The sequence below is a fragment of the Leptidea sinapis genome, chromosome 8 (assembly GCF_905404315.1).
Source record: "Leptidea sinapis chromosome 8, ilLepSina1.1, whole genome shotgun sequence".
NCBI classification, from domain to species: Eukaryota; Metazoa; Arthropoda; class Insecta; order Lepidoptera; family Pieridae; genus Leptidea; species Leptidea sinapis.
This window is the reverse complement of record NC_066272.1, coordinates 1,170,121-1,189,504: the sequence shown is the minus strand read 5'-3', so window position 1 is coordinate 1,189,504 and position 19,384 is coordinate 1,170,121. Positions and strand designations below refer to the sequence as shown.

General features: G+C 32.2%; 2 protein-coding genes across 2 annotated transcripts in view; one reads left to right on the top strand and one right to left on the bottom strand.

Annotated features, from left to right (window-relative positions):
* Positions 1-19,384, top strand: part of LOC126965631 (NADP-dependent malic enzyme) — a 282,485-nt gene that overhangs the window by 133,656 nt on the left and 129,445 nt on the right. The gene's annotated exons all lie outside the window — the stretch shown is intronic.
* Positions 1,460-13,417, bottom strand: LOC126965639 (uncharacterized). The gene is made up of 6 exons (XM_050809314.1): positions 13,314-13,417; positions 12,520-12,620; positions 10,914-11,058; positions 9,780-9,899; positions 6,145-6,281; positions 1,460-1,680 (listed from the first exon to the last, which is right to left on the bottom strand). Exons 1-6 carry the CDS (start codon positions 13,350-13,352, stop codon positions 1,497-1,499), a joined length of 726 nt encoding a protein of 241 aa, XP_050665271.1. The 5' UTR covers positions 13,353-13,417; the 3' UTR covers positions 1,460-1,496.

The window sequence follows — 19,384 nt, the reverse complement described above, 5'->3', positions numbered from 1 at the left end:
AACATTTTTTTTAGTTATAACACGTTGTTTATTTAAGTTACGCAATATTTTTAGACCTACGTATAATCTAAATCTTCCCTAAGAATATGATCTATCCTTGAATTGATTGAAGACTAATTTTAGAGGAATTTACAAGGAATTTTAAAGATAACTCAGAAGATTCGGATAAATATATCATTGAATAAGATTTTACCTATCGTGAGATTGTTAGGCTTTATTTGCTGGTTGTTCTGGTACTGCTTAAAAGATATCCATAAACGTTGTTGGTTGTTTGTTCTGAGCCAACATTGGCCATGTTACTCTTTGTTTTAGACGCATCAGCGCATACAATGTTATTAGGATTCATTGGATTATTTTGTTTATGGTCTACGCTTTATTTTTTATTTATTTTTGTTATGTGTCCTTTTTGACCTAATTAAAAAATCTGAACTTTTAGAATATTTAAATGTTTTGTAATATTTAATGCAATAGGAGAACAAATAAGGGTAGGGTATCTCTGAAAGTTATGTTACCAGTACAGTGTAACATGTGACACTGTACTGTCAGCCTTACTTGCAACACATGAGTGTTGCTCGATTTTAGGGGAATTACACACAGCACCGTGACGTAAGAAAGACATACATCCAGGTATTGAAGATTATAGTGATATATATTGTAGTGGTGTTATGATGTTGTGTGTTATGATGAGTTCGGCAACAGATATCATAGGAACGGCTCATTCATACGATGCTCCCGTGATAAATGTGAAATGAAATACCTACGCATCGCCAAGCGATCGATCTGGCCACAGAGTAATTATCCTTATGGTTAATTTAATTTCCCACGACACGCCAAAAATTAGGATATCATCCCCACCATCTGGATGTGTGGCGGTCCTCCACAGTGCGGTTTTCAAGGAGCTTTCTTCTACGTACTCCAAAGCTGTGGAATGAGCTTCCTTGTGCGGTGTTTCCGGGACGTTACGAAATGGGTACCTTCAAAAAAAAGCGCGTACACCTTCCTTCGTGGTCGGCAACGCTCCTGTAATACCTATGGTGTTGCAAGAGAATGTGGGAGGCGATCACTTAACACTAGGTGACCGTACGCTAATTGGTACTCATTTTCGATAAAAAAAATTAAGCGCTTGTCATCAACTTATGTATTCCCGTTTTATTCTTGCCGCTTGCTGAATATAAAAAGAAAATACTACATTTGCACAAGTGATTAAGAAACCTTGTTTTGATATTTCAATTTTATTTTTCAATTATATATTAAAATATATATAGATTTAAGTTTCTAAATTGTTCTACTGTCTTAAAAATGTAGTAAAAATTATGAATGTAAAAATATAGTAATAATAGCTACCATAGTAGCTATTATTACTATATTTAAGTTTAAGCATGTAAAGAGTGTAATTTGTTAGTTACGCTAGTAAATAAATAAATTAAAAAAGAAATTACTTTAATAATGTTAAATAAGGTAAAACTTAGAAAATCTTTATTTAATTCTTTATTATATTATTGCTGTACTTCCAGAACATGTTTGTTTGGTTTCTTCAGACCACACAATTTCCTACAGAACTGCTTGTAATCGATCAAAATGTATCCATTTTTGTCTCGTATCGTCGGTGCTTCATCTAATGCGTAGTCAGCTTCTTTTTCAGTGAAGCGATCACCCCATGTCATCAAGTCGTGGCGAATCCTAATATAAAAACGGGATTAATTAATTTTCTAATATATTTTTGAGAGGAAGACTAATATAACATACGTTATGTACTTAATAATATATAAGCCATATACCTCAGAATATATGCATTTAAACTAAAAACAATAATACTTAAATCTAGTTTTTAATCTAGAATGTAATATTAGCAGAGATAACATTTAAAATAACTTTATAATGATAATTATCGTGCCCTTGAGTGACACATATTAATTCCAATTTAATGTTTTTGTATTAGTTTATTATATTAAGTAGATATATAAAAATTAAGCCCCACTAATAAGTAAATAGTAGTAAGAAAGTTGAAACTGTACATTGAATACTTTAAAAAATATATTAACAATACCGAATCCAGCAAAGTAGTTTATGGAATTTTTCTTTGTATGGCTGTACGAATGTCCGGGCAAAACTCAAAACTACTAAATTGATTAATTGTAATTTTGCTTCCATATAAACAAGAGATCAAGAGAATATATAGGTACATAATATTATGACGCTAGGATAGATAGATATAGCGTTCACGCGGGTGATGTCACGGGCTAGTAGAAAATAATTTCGAATTATGCAGACATGCTCTTTGATAGAGATATATTATAAAGTTAAAAAAAATAAACAGATTCTCAGTGATCTTTAAATTTATTCTTGGTTATGAGTTGTTAAAACTATATTTAAAAAAAAAACAAACAAAACAAATCTATTATATTTACAATACTGATTGAATGATTATAGTACATAGAGAAAGTTAAAACTATCATTACGGGAGAGTATACCAAGAATACTGGCAGCGTTGTCACGTTATATAGCTAGTCTGAGCCGTTGACTGAAATAGCTGCCAGCCTTGAGTTACCAGTAGCCCTATTGAGGCGAGAAGATAGTACTTACTACACCTCTGGGCCTCACGGGCACAAAGATGTAAGACTCACGAACTCACCATTCGGATAATTGCTACATGGAAGTGTATATTTTTTATACTATATTTATTTATTATTTTTACACAAACAGCTTTGTAAACGATGTATCACTGTACAGTAATACAACAGACATCTGTTGTTTTATTTCGGTTGGAACTAGTTTTAAGTTGGTCTGCCAGTTTATTTTCTCAGCGTTATCAAGTTGAGAAGTTCTGATTAAAGAAAAAGAACGGTTCCTAATCAAGTTAAAAGTTTTTCACGTAACAAAAGTCTCTCTTATTTTGTTTGTTTTGTACAAGATTCAACGGTTTGACTCAAATACGAGTAGTATCGTAGTACGTAAGTATTGTAGGAGGGATTCATTGATTACGCTTCCAAATGTTTGTAATAATTATTATAACATGTATAGAATCTTCCAGATTTTAAAACACGCTTTTATAAGCTTCATACTTCTGTTAGTATGTCTATCTATATAACGGAAATTTAGCACACGATTTCCAAGCACTAAAATATTGGATTGATTTGAATCTTTGCAGACTTATCATCTTTGATAATGACAATATAATAATTTAAACAGTCTGTCCCACTTTTATAAGCTTGGTATGTCTGTCTGTATGTTTGTAACGGAATATTTGAACGTGATCTTTGACCCTTTAAAAGGCTCTTATTAATTTGTAACTTTGCACACTAGTCAAGCAGTATTGTCTATCTAGTAATTAATATAGTCTATCCCATTATTCTTATGAATTTTATCGTACAAAAGCGTGGATTGTTTTTTAAGATATCTTCAAAATATCTCTAAATTTAATAAAATTTGTAAATAAAAAAAAACATTTATAGCAATATGACATCAAGCACCCCGTGCTTTTATTTATGAAAAAAGAAAACATTTTAATGTTAATTAATCACACTATTCGTGTAATGCATATTAAAGTAGTATTTTCTACTTTTTAGTTTCGTTCTTTTAAAAGCGTGTTTTCATTTTGTTTTTCCTATTATTTCTTGATAATAAACAGATATTTCTGAATGAGACTCAGTCGTTATAAATTGGAAACTGGTGTAATCTCACAAATAGCTCTCCAACATACATTAAACAGCTCACGAAGCTTACCCTAAGATCGACAAATCTGTCTGTATTATTCTTGTCGATACATTCGAGTGAGGATTATGTAAATTACCTTCTTAATGTAATCGAGACACAAGAAATGAATTTCATTCATGAGTCGTACTAAAGGTATGATAATGATTTTATTTCCGTTATTATTATTTTTTTGTTTTATGATTCAACGTTTTTTATTTATACTATTCGCATAACATCTATGTGGAGGTGTTAGTTAATAAATTGATTTTACTGTACTATGTTTATATGTATTTATATATGTTTAAGTAAGTATATTGTATTAAATATATCGTTGTTTTGTACCCATAGTACAGGCTATGCCTAGTTTGGAGCAAGATTTATTTTGCGGCGCCTATTATTGCCCTGAAGCAGTAATGTGTATATATTACTGTGTTTCGGTTTGAAGGGCGCCGTAGCTAGTGAAATTACTCGGTAAATAAGACTTAACATCTTAGGTCTCAAGGTGACGAGCGCAATTGTAGTGCCGCTCAGAATTTTTGGGTTTTTTAAGAATCCTGAGCGGCACTGCATTGTAATTGGTAGGGCGTATCAGTTGAACGTCCTGCTCATCTCGTCCCTTATTTTCATTAAAAAAATATCATTTGTGTAAAAGTGTGTCGTTATAGGTGCAACGAATCCACACTTATAACATTTATTTTATTATCTTATTTTTACTTGTATGCTTTGCACTGTTATTAAATAATTTATACGTCTGTAGATAGAGCCTTTTGCTGTTAGGCAACGCATAACAACATACCAGGTTTATTACTTTGGTGTGCACGAAAGAAACGTCTTACACTCGCGATACGTATGTCACTTTGTTTTAGTATGCGCGTGTTTGCCTAAAATAGGGGTTAACTGTTCACCGGTGCTTATTTTCTATTTCACAGTTGTAGACGTATAAATTATCTAAGACACTATTAAATAGAATCAAAATTGTTATCAAACTTTTAATTTTACAAAATACATCAAGTAGGGAATAAGATCTATATTTCGTAATAGCCCGGATATGACCTTTCCAAAATAATATACAATTAAAACTTGATTTTTAAAAGTATAAGAATTTTATTTAAATATTGTAATATTTGCGTTCATTATAAAAAAAATACGGGTTGCACACCGGGAGTGCCAGCAGAAGTGAAAACTTGAACATTAACGTTGTACATTTTTGAATATTTTGGAATGCTTAGGGAATAATTTCGCACGAATTTCTTTTTTTATCGGTATAAAAGTACTAGCATTTATGTCGTTAAATATAATATTCATTTATTACGCTATCGTTCACTTAAATGACAATTTATATTTCATAAAAAATTTAACACTTTAGAGGTATTACAATTATGCTAGATTAAAAAGTTTATCTCTCAGAAAAATTTACTTTCATCCATAATAAACTGTAAAATTAATTCACGGCTGAGATTCGATCTCAAGACCTCGCGGTGTTTCGACTTCGCAATCACAATGATTTAACCACTGGTCCAATGACCGTGTGATCACTAAGTTGAGAGAGCCGAACTATGATTAGTTAGAAGTATCATCTAATCTTTCATCCAAAATTTCAATGACTGTCTTACTAATTTTCTATCAGGTCACTGTCCTGTCGCGAGTTGACATTTTATATCAATCCCAAGAAAAGTGTTCAACGGCGCTACAGTTTTACTTTAAAATTATTACAACAACTGTTAATTTATCACACGCTTGTAACTTGCAAAAAAGTTTTCCATTTATTTTCCGCAACACAACCATTCAAAGCAGGGTCATAAGTGGCTATTGTTAAAACTCTATTACGAATAGAATTAATGATATAAGGACACAGCTATAACAGTATTGTATTGTGATCGGCCTTGATACTTATCAAACAAAATTTTAAGTAAATCGGTCATCTTGAGGGTGTTGAAAGTTATAATAACAATCATAATATCTTTGACGCACTTTCACCGAAATTATCTAGAACCCGGAATAGGCACAGTCTATATCATAGGTGCCAGACAACGATATAGTCAATATAATAAATTTAAATATATAAATATATTTTTATATACAAACAAATATAAAAATTACCATGTCTCGGAAACAAATACTAATATTAGTTATACAAATGTTTGACTACCGGGATTCGGCCCGGGAATCCCTAGCTTAAAGGTTTATCAGTCAATTGATCTATCAATCTATCGTCAATCGTTCGACGATCAAAGGTAAACTGAACATACACACAAAGCGCCGCGCGCCTAGATGACTTGACGTATCTATAACATATTATGTCTCAAAGTGACGAGGGCAATGGCTTTTCTCTTAAAAAATTATAATTTAAACTTTATCTCTAATATTAGTTTAACAATGAGTATTTTCATGTAAAACCTTGTGGTATAGAAACCTAATCATTAAAAATGCATGACACATACAAAGACGTACCTCTCCTCAGAAATGTATCCCGTATTGTCGGAGTCCCAGCGCGACAGAGCGGCTATTAAAGTTTCCTCAGAATCTAGCTCAAGTGTCTTATATCCAAGCAAGTTGACAAACGCGTCGAAATCCAAAGGATTTGATGCCTAAAAAAATTATTATAATATTTTATTCTGTAACTAGATACGTTACTTAGAAAACGTTTTTGTGATATTTAAGGTAACAAGAAACTATCTAATTCTATTTTATTACTTATATGAATCATAAATTATAAACTAACGTAATTTATTTCTGTACAAAAGTTTTGTAATTTTAACTGTTATGATATTGGAATATTAAAATTAGTGTGTTGTTGTATAATGTTGATGCTAAGTTTCAAACGGCTCAAACAGCTGCGTGAGTATATTAGGTTATTATATTTTTATTTATCATAGAATTATATTATTATCTGTTACAATAATAATAAAAAAACAAACTTAAGATTTTATTGATTTCTAACTAAATATAATTTATCATTACATGCAACTTTTGTAATACACTTTGTACAAAAAATTGAGAAAAGAAGGTTAAGTTGAATTGATTTAAGCTATCACATTCACACAGTGTTATTCAAAAAATGTATGAAAGTCTTTTGAAAGAAAGGGTGTGATTGTGGCATTGGAAATAGTAGTGAACAAGGGACGATTCGGTTCTGGCACTCGCCAGACGCTGCCGCGGCACGCTACGCTCGGCTCGTGCGTTGTGATGAACAGTGTAAATTTGTTTTTGGGATCTACTAGTTAATACACATACAGAAACTCACATGCAGCAAACAATCACGCCTCACGCGCTTCTTCTACATTGATTACTGAAAAGGGGTGCACTTAGGGGTAGATATATAATATTTTGATTTTTTTATGGTAAATATATTTATTTACGGTACTAAATTAATCTATGACACGTTAAATAACTTTAATAAATGGTTCTACTCGTGAGTACGCGGATCTCTACTATTAATTGGTTAAAATGGTTACTCGTACTGGCCCTGTAATGGTCATAGACGAATGGTTAATGCTAATTGGGACCGGCCTGATCAATGGTTATACGCGTACTGCCTTACTACTAAAGGCAACACATGGTTATAAAAAATTAGTTTTATCTACAAGGCAATATTTGTAATATAATGCTGTTCGATGGATTTACTTTGAACATGCATGCCCGCCGGTTCCGGGTGCTTCGGACTTTTCCTTTTTAAAAAGAAAGTCCCCAATTTGACAAATGTACTACGAAGTCTTCCGTGACCGACTTGCCCACACACACTTGCTTTTTATATTTGATAAGTCATTCTTTCTTCACTCATTCGTTCCACGTGTCCAAACCATTTTAGCGTTACTTTCTCAGTCCTTGTCACAACATCTTCTTTCAGACCACTGCGTTCTCTTAGTACCGGGTTCGGAATTCTATCAATCAGCCTCACCCTCAATAATTGCGTTAATTCTGCTTTTATGCTTCTTCCGCCATCAAAAGTGTGAAAGTTCTACCCAACTTTTACTTCCGTTCATCAACGTGGCGACAAGCACTCCGTTATGAACTGCCATTCGCTCCTCTTTTAGCAATGTCTGGCCATTCATAAAGGCATGCAGTGCTCTATTCACACATTTTCCCGCAGTCACCCTCCTTTCAATATCTGCTTCATGTCTTTCGTCTCTTGCAAACATGCCACCCAAATATGTAAATTCTGTAACTTGTTCTAACTTTTCATCCTCAATCACAATATTAGACTCAATCAAACTTCTATCGTTCTCAAATACCATAATTTTCGTCTTTCATGCATTCCCTTTCAAACCTCTCGCTTTAAAACTTTCGTTTAAACAGTTGATCATGATGTTGCAACTCATTCGCCGATGATACAAAAATGACTTGATCATCTGCGTACAAGAGGCACTCTACTAACAGCACTTCCATATGGATCCCACATTCGTTTTCTCTCATATAATTCATGTATCTATTTATGAATAAGTTGAACAACCAAGGCCAAGCTACACAAGCTTGTCTGGCAATCTACTGTTGTCGACTGTCAATCTACCGTTTAATTATGATATCACTAGTGAAATCGTAATATCACGCCTTTGACAAAACACTTGCGGCCTATATAAGACAAGACACTTTAATAATAATAATAACTTTAATAATAATAATTTTATTTCTCACCAACAACCAAAATTACAATATAGCGAAAACTAAAAAATACATAAGTTTTGGTTGTGGATCGCTGTTGCCTGTGTTAGGTAATAAAATACCTGTATTACTGGTCAGTGACTAAAAAGCTTGAAATTCCAAAGGATAGAGGTAAATGTGTGTGTGTGTGTGTGTGTGTATGTGTGAGTGTGTAAGAGAGAAACAAGCGTACGATAGGGTGTTCTCGGTTTATAGGTGTGCTAACTATCCGAGACCTCCAGAAGTCTCTCTGTGTGACAGTAATCTTGCAAAAGGAGCCATTCGTGTGCAGTTGACCGACATTTGTACATGTTTAGACCATACAAACATAATACCTTGTGTAGCTTATTATAAAGGTACGGTCCCAGAAACAGAAAGAATCTGCGGCTAAATGATGTCCTTACCTTCGTAGATACTGCCACAAGATGATTGCGGCGAGTAAACTCTGGCCTAAACTCTGTTAAAGGGTGCTGTTTTATAACAATCGCCAATATGAAGAGTACTTACTTTAACTGTACTTTACACAGTTAAGTACCTACACTTAGCCTTAGCATGACAGAAATATTTCCAAATTATCATGACAAGTTTGATTTAATAATAAAATACCGGAATGCGATTCAACACAAACAAATCTGGACACTTTCCTCGAATAAACTTCAGCAGGAACATAAAATTTTATCTTACTCTCTTAAAGTTCAGATATCGTGTAAACAAATAATAAATTAATTGAACAAATACTTTTGTTTACGTTGATACAGAATAATTGTATAAACATATCGTTTTCTTCGCCGCAATTCAGATTACTTCAAGGATAATTTACGTCACTATGAAATTTTATTCTACTTTAAGACCGAGCCACTTAACAGATAATAAATTGTTATGCTAAACCATTGACGTACAATAAACAACTAGACTCCCAATCGCCTATTAATAGGTCGTCAAAAAATGTCTGAGTGGCATTGTATATACATTTACTTATAATATATAACATATATATAACATTCATTCAAATTAACATCCTATTTCGTGGCAGTAATGATCAATGTCTATTGAATATGCTCAATACAATTTGATTTAGAGTTTGATTATGGTGCGAGAGACGGACGCGAACACGAGCCAAGAACATTTTGTTTTAGAAATTGTAATGTTAGTTATAGTAATTTAGTAAAATGATTAAAAAAGGTCAAATTGCTTTAACAGTATTGTTAATTTAATCAGTGCGTGGCGTTGTACTTAAAGCGCGGTCGAAATACAACTGAATAAAAATTCTACCTAACGCATTACAATATCACTAAAACCAGACCGTTAAATTGTAAGAAATGAAGTCGATTGACAATCTACCTGTGACATTATAAAATCACGGCTTTAACAATATACCTACGACATAATACACATAAATACTTTTTGACAGATCAATTTAATATGAAATGTAATCTGTAATATATTACCTCGGAAAGCATGTTTTCCACTGCGCTTTCATCCACCTTCTCACCAAGACTGATCAGCGTTCCTCTGAGGTCATTGTGATCGATGCAACCATCTCCATCCATATCAAATAACAAGAATGCCTGTAATGGAATCTAATTGTCATAATAATATGAACAATCTTAAATCAGGTTCTAGTTATCTTCAAGTACCTTAAACACTGCAATACTAATAACTTATATAAATACATTTTGATTCAAATTTCAAATTCAACATCTTGTTTGGAACATAGTGAAGATATAACTTTTGAATTTGTCAATTCATAAATATCCAATTTCATTACAGTGCATTATAAATATACAATTATCATAATAAATTTCCCATATACTTATGATTATATCTCCGTCTACAGTTAGATAACGTAAGTAACGGTTGGTGTTAGTCTTATAAAATAAAGTTATATATTGATTTTCAATGATAATAATTATTATTTTCACTTCATACAATTCTCCCTACTTTAAAGTATAAGTAAGATATATTTTTATGCTTTATAGGTACAGGGCCATGGAGAGGGCTAAACACGGAGTTTCCCTGCGAGATCGAATCAGGAATGAGGAGATCCGCAGGAGAACCAAAGCCACTATGATTGCGAAAGTGAAGTGGCAGTGGGCAAAAATAGACGGACAGATGGCCTATGGGGTAGTAAAGTCTCGAATGGCGACCACGTACCACGGAAGACACAGTGTTGGTAGGCCCCCCATAAGATAGACCGATGATCTGGTCAAGGTCGCCGGAATACGTTGGATGAGGGCAGCGCAGGACCGATCATCGTGGAGATCTTTGGGGGAGCCCTTTATCCAGCAGTGGACGTCTTCCGGCTGATGATGATATAGGTACAGTGTGAGGCTCCTTTGCACAAGATGCCGGCTAGATTATGGGTAAAACAACGGCTCCTTTGTCTTCCGTGAAGCAGTATAAATGTGCAAGCATTATTGTATTTTGGTCTGAAGGGCGCCGTAACTAGTGAAATTACTGTTAATTCTCAGGTCTCTACTCGTCTCATCCCTTATTGTCATAAAAAAGTTACATACCCACTTGTGCGTACATTGAAACAAAAACAAGCACATTATTTATGAACTGGTTAACAGTGTACAAACCTCTTTCAGCTCGAAAATTTTAGTTTCATCCAGTTCAGCTAATACGTTAGCCGGTACAGCGAGTGACTCCCTCGCTTTCGAACCTGACCTTGACCTGGGCACCGCTGGTATTGATAGCTCTAATAAGTTATCTGACTGCATTCCACTAAAATATGAGAAGGGGAGAAGAGTATTAATCACAAATTCAATTGATGGTATTCATAAGTTATTCATTATTTTCAATGGAACTGATCTAGGCCCATTTCATATTTAATACACTTTTATATTAAATTCATTCTTGAAAGAAATAAATGAATAAATCACGAATTATGATATAAGATAAAATATAAGTTGATCATGTAAACTGCAAAGAAAACGATACGTTTGATAAAAACACAGTAAATACTTTTCAATGTGATGATTTTAAAATTCAGTAAGGATTTTTTTTATTATTTACTTTAATAAGATATTTATAAGGCCTCACACTTTGTAAGGTAGGCCGATAACTTTCAATGAATTTTCATAACACTTATTTGAATGTTTAAGTTGGACGGGTGAGATACTTAGATCTATTATAAGGGTTGAAGCAAGTTGATGAAGTCAAAGTTTAGGAACGCGCATTTTATATGTTGCCAATATCGTATCGTCCTAGAAAACTGGATATTCTGCGATCTCTGCATACTCCTGTTGGAGACAGGCGTGATTTTGAATGGTATATTAAAAAAAAAACAAGTGTTTGTGTGTATTTCTATTAATCAATGAAAAATATTTTATTTCGTAGGAAAATTGTATTACAAAATATGTCATATTTCATACAGCTCGTTTGGAAGGCAGATTTCCTTAGAGAAGATTTCAATTACAATATATGCAAAGTGATGCAACATATTACACAAACGTCAATTACTAAATGCCTTACACTAGTAAGTCAAGAAATGTAAATTAATAAGTAAAAACATAGCTATAGTTATTATTATCATTTATTATCACGTATCACTCAAATTAAGATTATTTAAGTTTGTTTTTGTAACACGCACTGTGTTTGGTAATAATAATAAATTCAAATTGAATTGAATATTGTGTTTCGGTCTGAAGGGCACATGGAACAGGAACATCTTATGTCTCAAGGTTACGAGTTTTGAGTTTTTCAAGAATCCTGAGCGGCACTGCATTGTAATGGGCAGGGCGTATCAATTAGCATCAGCTGAACGTCCTGCTCGTCTCGTCCCTTATTATCATAAAAAAATTGACCTTGGGTTCAAGCCTTTTACAGACTATAATCTACTGTGTCACTGCGATATAGATTACTTCACTTAATTTAAATAACATCGTACGTATGTTGTGTCACAATGCTTTTCTTCATCGTTTCAAGATTGTCGAAGAAAATCAAAAATACACGGGGAGGTACCGGGGATAGTATCAACACCTACCTGAAGACGTGGTGGCCCTACCCGTTGTACAACCAATACTCTTGTTATTTAAACTATAAAAGTTATTTAGTTAATGCCAGGAAAAATAAATATGTATAAATATTATTCAATATTATATTTTATGATATTGAAAATGTAAGTTAGTCTTAACAAAACTTTGTATTATTTCGTGCAATATATTTTATATATGTAGTACTTACTGATCTGAAACTGACTGCAATAAATTCTCTTTGAATTTCTTTATTTCATCTTGAGCTGTCGCAGACTCCTTTCGGCTATCTTTGCGTTCGCCTTTGATCTTCTATAAAGGAAAAAGCAATTCTGCGGAAGTTTTTCTTAAAACTAATCTTACACATTTATGACGCCCTTGAGAATTTTTTTTCACATTTTATTAAATGCAATATGTTTACTAAATGCTATTTTGTAATTATTTATAAGTATTTTCATATAAAATATATATTTAAAATATATAAATTTTATATGAAAATACTTATTAATAATTTAAAAACATAACCGTATTGCAAAAACAGAGTAAAACTAAAACAAAATGGTTTATACATCATTTTCATTATAAACATAGCGAAAACTCATGCAATCACTCCCTGCCAAATGTGTTTTTAGTAATTTATCAGTATTTTGTACAAATAAGTAACAAGGTTTATTAAAAAAAAATTTTTGCATGGATGTTTAATTTACATAAGAAATCGAACCTTATTATATTATAGTCAGAATATATCTCTATAAACCTCAATCAAATCTTAAGACCCCCATTGAATTATTACTCTTAGTGTAGTACATGCTTACACAGCCCTTCTTTAGCAGTAGCGTGATTCGTTGCAAATATTTTTTAAATACATAATAGAGTGTAAGAGATAATAATTATTAAAATTAGGAGAATTCTTCATTAATGGAGGATAATAATCGCATCGGATGTAAAATATATTTTATTTCACACAAAATCTACAGTAATCTATGAAATATTTATTTAACTCACTTTTTGCTTCGTTGGTTTTACAATGTTTTCCTCCTCCATGTTGCGAGTGACTTCTTAAAATAGAAAAAATGAAAACGCGACAGCAACGTGTTTTCGGCGTACACCAGGAGTACTAACTAAACAATTTTAGGGAGATCAAATTTACGTGCGGTCGTGCGGTTGATATAATTCCAGTGGGTTGTTCAGTCATCTCTGATTAGTTTCTGTGATTACGTCAACTAATTAATCATTGTGAATATTTTTAGATTTTTAGGTCAATGAGTCATTCATAGATTCACTTAATAAAACATTTTCTTCACTAAAAACTCAAAATATTTAATCTCATAATTAATGAAATACTTATTACCTTTGAAATCAATTTATTTCGTAATTCCAAATAAAATGTTGACTTGGTAATGAAATCAAATAACTTAAAACAACCTTCATACTGAAAAGATTCAGTTAAATAAGAAAAACATAAAACCGCTCTCCCATTTCTAGTTCAATCGCTATCGAAAAACTTCGAAAACAGATTCGAATTAATGTAGAAGAGCTCACTTTTAATTTCAATTTTGCCAAGCAAATATCGTTGGAGATTTTTTGTGGTAATGCTTCGGTTTTTAATCAATTACAAGTGCAGGAAACTTAAATCCAAATGTAACTGAATTGCGGTTGGTAAGTAGAATTAAACTCGCTTGCTCTAGAATTTAATTTAGATTAAACGAGAATTTATATTTACTCCACGTTGGATTTTATCTTTGTCTGGACAGGTCTGATCTTTACTTTTAATGTTGTTTTCTCTAGATAAGCTAGAGGTTAGTTTCATTATACACGTAAATAATATATGTTCCGTAACTTGTACGTGATATTTTAATCCTGAGCACGATCCCTTGGCACTGCCGACAGTCGTCGCTCTATTCTTTGTCTTCTACCGTATTTATGTGGTAAGTGTTTCATACAGTTGACGAGATTCCTGCAACCGATTTCCAACATTGTACCATACTCCGCTAACTAAAATATCATCTTTTTCATCTGGATGTATGGCGTTCTTCCTTATTACAATTTTTCAAGCAACCTTCTGCTACGTCCAATTAAACTGTGTAAAGAGCTTCTTTTCGCAGAGATTTCAGGTCAAAGTGACATGACCCTTCAAAAAAGGTGTGTATATCCAACCTAAAACATATGATAACTTCCAGTATGTTTGTGCGGTAGATTCACTACTACTCACGCTCATTATCTATCTATTAACTCAATTATATTTTTTTATTATGCTGGTGACAGATGCACTTTACTTCACCTAAACAAATGCATATTAATTATTTATACATATTACTCATATATTAAACAAAACTTCTTAACAAAATTTTAAATCTTTTTTGATGATTTCGACGTTCGTCGAAGTTCAATCAGTACAATAATTATTTAGTTTTTTCTTGTTCTATTTCAAATGAAAGTTTCTTCTCAGGTCTGAGGCAGTCTCTTTTGATTGGGTGGTAGTTTTTGACGTTCAATAAGTGATTTTGAATCCTATTTTGAATAAAAATATTTGAATTTGAATAAACTTAAAGAATACTTTAATCATTATAAATAAAGTACGTGATGTTGCATTGGCATTTGGCATTTTGCAAATTTAATTTCAATATCTTGTTAATACTTTAATCAAATAAGACAGTGCTGATGCCTTTGGAAATGATAAATCGTGAAAAAAAAATTGGAATGAAAACCATTGGAAAAGGAAGAGAATATAAGAAATGAAAAGAAAAATAATTTACAGCGATCTGAGGTTGGTAATTGGTGTCGGTAACTTTTTGATGTTGTAAATAAAATATACGTTACCATATTAAATAAATGTTTTGAGAAAATGCTATGAAACGAATAAAAACTCGAATCCGAAAAATTTCTTTGTATATGTACAATTTTGAGCTATTTATTAATTAAACCTTCATTTTAATTACTCGAAAAAAGTAAAATTACATGTTACATTGGAAAAAAAAAATGAAATCGAAGTACTCTACTATAATTAACAACCAAATAAGTTAATAAGGTTTATATTTAATAAGAAATATATACAATAATTGGAGAAAGTTGTAGAATCTTATTTAAATTATATGCGAAGATGCCCAATTATTGCTATTTTAAGACAACTGACTGACCTACGGTAAATTTTAGCTCGTATTTCATAGAGGTGTTCTCTTAATTTGTAGCAGCAAAAATATGGATAACAACAAATCAAATCGATTAATAAATCTAAAAAGTTATATTATCCTATATGCTATATATCAGTGATATTTGAAAATTTTATTATTGTAAGCCATAAAACGTAAAATGACAATTCAAAAAAAATGTTAAACAATCAAATATTCAAATAATATGACACCCAGGTGCAATTTTTACGAGGAAAGATTATAAAAGTTTTCATTCCACAGAATAAACATGAAGTAGGAAGTACGTTTGTCACGCAAGTCACGGGTTTTCATCAAATATTAAATATATTCGTAATAAACGAGTGTTTTTATGACTGCCACGAGTGTGCACGTATCACCAAGTGCTTTATAAATATGTGAAAAAGCCTTTTACAAATATTACAACTGCAGCTAATGTTTCTTGCGGGTCGGGGCCTGGACTACTTATTTGAATATACATTGTGACTACGTTTTGTGGACGTGAGTCTGAATGAACAGTCGGACCTTTTTTCCTGATTTTAAATGCTACGCTCATTTTAATTGAAGTGTCAGAGTTGGATTTACATCACGAAGAGTACAATGGTCTGCGCACTGAAATACTTTTGTCAAAGAAATCTTCTGTATTCACAAATAATACTTAAGTGAAGAGAACGCAAGCTGAGTGATATTCTTTGAATCTATTTTCGAGTTTAAAATTGCTAAAGTTTAATCGAAATAGTCTGTTCATCTGAGTTGTTGTAGTAAATTTATTAGATATCATGAAATGTGCATATGTAGTACATAGCATAATTTTTTTAAATGATGATGAATACGATGAAACATTGAAAGAGTGAAAACCCCTGAAAAGTAAAAAAAAAAAGCAATAAATTAAAGTTTGGTAAATCCAAATGTGCATGCATGCCTTTAGCGCTCATATTTTACGTATTTTTTTAAAGTAGTTTAAATATAGACAAGTTTTCACTAATATAATATAAACTTATTACTTCAAATTTTCTTGAGGTCAATAAATTTTACCGGAATAGTACCGGAGTCACCCGTTGGGTTAAAGCGCCAGAGGCGTCAACTCTTGTATATATAATATGTTCGCATTTAATAATAATTTTTTTCATGTGATCAATTGACTAACCGATATGAGGTACATGTGGCGTTAAGCAAATTTGAATACAGAATATCCGAAGAGCTATGTGGTGCCACTACTGTGGCATCGATATATAATAAGATAGGGTTTTCAACTGCAATATTCAGGCTTTGTTATTTAATAATTGTGTGGTGGTGGTGTGTTATCAGTAAATTTTTATTCTATTCTATTCTATGTCATCACGTATGTACTATATTTATTATTCAAACAAAACATATCTTATAACTATATTTACAATACAACGACTACTAAACTAAACTTAAAACTGAAACTAAGACTAAAATTAAAACTATCATTACGTGGAAGCGTACCAAGAATACTGGCAACATTACCGCGTTGGATAGCAAGGCTGATCCGTTGACCGAAATAGCTGCCAGCGCTTGGGTTTCCAGTAGCCTTATTGAGACGCGAAGATAGTATTTTGAACATTCTCCACGCCTCTGGGCCCCACGGGCCAAGTGTCTCGACACCAAACGGCACAAAGATGTATGACTCACTGATATATATATACTCACTTCAGGCTTTTATACTATATACTATGTACGTGTATTCTTAAAAATATATATTTTTAAGTTTTTATTTAATCAAAATATCTGAACAGGTTTTATTTCACACCTTTTACTGCCGATATAAAAAGGTTTCACTAACCAAATAAAATATTTGCATAAAATACTTATGAGTTAAAAATAATTTCGTAAGTGCAAAAATATTTTCGTACCAACACTGAAACAAAACGTTGTCGAATTCTCAAGCCGCCAACACGAAGGCCTGTCATAAGAAAATACTAAAGAAAATAGCGAAACCCTTTTATGATGCAATTTTTCACGACAACATCAAAGCAAATATGTGTGAGTGACTTCGATAGTAAAGCTCGCCGCAGGTGGTGTCATGAAATATGTCCCAAGTTACAAGCGATGACATATCACAGACAAGATTAATGATAGACCAAGCCTCAGCCTCCGTTCAACATTTTTCATTTTCTACCTACCTCATAATGACGTAAATAAGAAACTTACTTAGCATTCCAGGCTACTACTTGGTTACTTGAGACACAAACACTTTCAAGTAGGTAATATTTCGTTTCTATTTTTCAACATAAATTTGTTTATGAAGCGTGCTATGTATGTATAAATCTATACTAATATTATAAAGCTGCAGTGTTTGTTTGTTTGAACGCGCTAATCTCTGGTACTACTGGTCCGATTTGAATGATTCTTTCAGTGTTGGGTAGTCCATTTATCGAGGAAGGCTATAGGCTATGTTTTTTTTCAAAATTAGGGATCCGTAATAAAATTGCTATTTTGTAACACAAGGTGTAAAATCTAAAACCTATTTTTGCGTGCGCTGCAAAAACTATTGACAATAGAATAAAATGATGTACAGGCTATAATATAGGCAATATTTTATTACTTATAAAACTATCGCGTGAATTATACTTTATATGACAAAACAACGTTTGCCGGGTCAGCTAGTGTATATATTTATCTAAATTATTTATGTTTAAATAACCATATTTTATAATTTATTAGTATTTACCTATGAGGTCATATGATAAAAACATGCCAACAGCTTAAAGTTATTTTATTCTATAAGATTTTGCTTAACTTATTAGGTATGTTGTATAAATTTTTTTTGGCTTGGTGTTATTAATAAATGTTAGTTTGTACTGTTTTGCCTTTACTGTGGACACCAAGCTGTTTAGTGTCAGGCACTGACACAAATTACTGGGCAAATGAGACTAAACATCTTATGTCGTAAGGTGAGGTGTCTTTCACAGCATTATGTCATATGGTATTATATTATTATGAGGTAATGCTGCTGATATTGATTCTATTTTTGTGCTGCAGAAAAGATCTGTCCGGTAATTTATGGTATAAGGTAAAAAGCTAAGGTAGTCGCTTAGTAGGTAAATTTAAAGATTTTAATATTATGACTGTTTCTAACCAATATTTATGTGAAAATTTTGTATATGTTACTAAAAATGGCAATAAATTTCAAAAGGTATATGAAAAACGTAATATTAATACTAGAAACAAAAATAAACAGTTAATGCCAACTTCTAGGCTTAGTAAACTCAACAAGTCATTTATCAGTAATTGCGTTAGATTTTATAATAAGCTTCCTGAGAACATAATGGAAATGTCCCTCAACAAGTTCGAAGCCTATATTAAACATAAACTTATAGAAAAATCGTAGGACAATCTATAGGATTATTTAGATGATAAGAAAGGTTGGGTATGAATTGCTCTAAAATATAGTCGAGGGAGGCGATGGCTGGCCCATGCGTCATGCTTGTGAACGGGCGCTACTTGTGGTGGCAGGAAGATCCTGTAGCAGGAAACTCTGCTTCATAGTTTTAATATTAAAAATTATATTATTTATAATTGCTGATGAAATGGTCGCTAAATACCTTTATTTATTTACGGTGTGTGTGGATTGATGAATCTACTGTACTATGGCCTACTATTATTGTTGATACAGTAATAGTCGGCCATGACTGTACTCAATAGCTCTTGTTTTTACGTATTAATGTACATTTTTATTGAGTATTTGTAGTTTAAGTATTATTGTTGCATCACTTTACATATATTGTAACAAAAATTATTTGTGAGTGAGTGATTGTCACAATTAATATCTTGCCACTTTTTCTTATTAAAGCTCAACCCTCAAAGGCGGTGGATATAAAAAGAAAAGTCATTTCCTTGAACTGCATGAATAAAGTGATTTTGATTTGATTAACCTAAGGGATTGAGCTTTTGATTACTGTTAGT

Excerpts from the sequence above, each read along its gene's own strand:
- LOC126965639 (XM_050809314.1), bottom strand. The coding sequence starts at position 13,352 with ATGGAGGAGGAAAACATTGTAAAACCAACGAAGCAAAAA. Across the intron at positions 11,059-12,519 it reads TTGCAGTCAGTTTCAGATCA|TGGAATGCAGTCAGATAACT; the intron begins GTAAGTACTACA and ends CTCATATTTTAG. Across the intron at positions 9,900-10,913 it reads AAATTTTCGAGCTGAAAGAG|GCATTCTTGTTATTTGATAT; the intron begins GTTTGTACACTG and ends ATTCCATTACAG.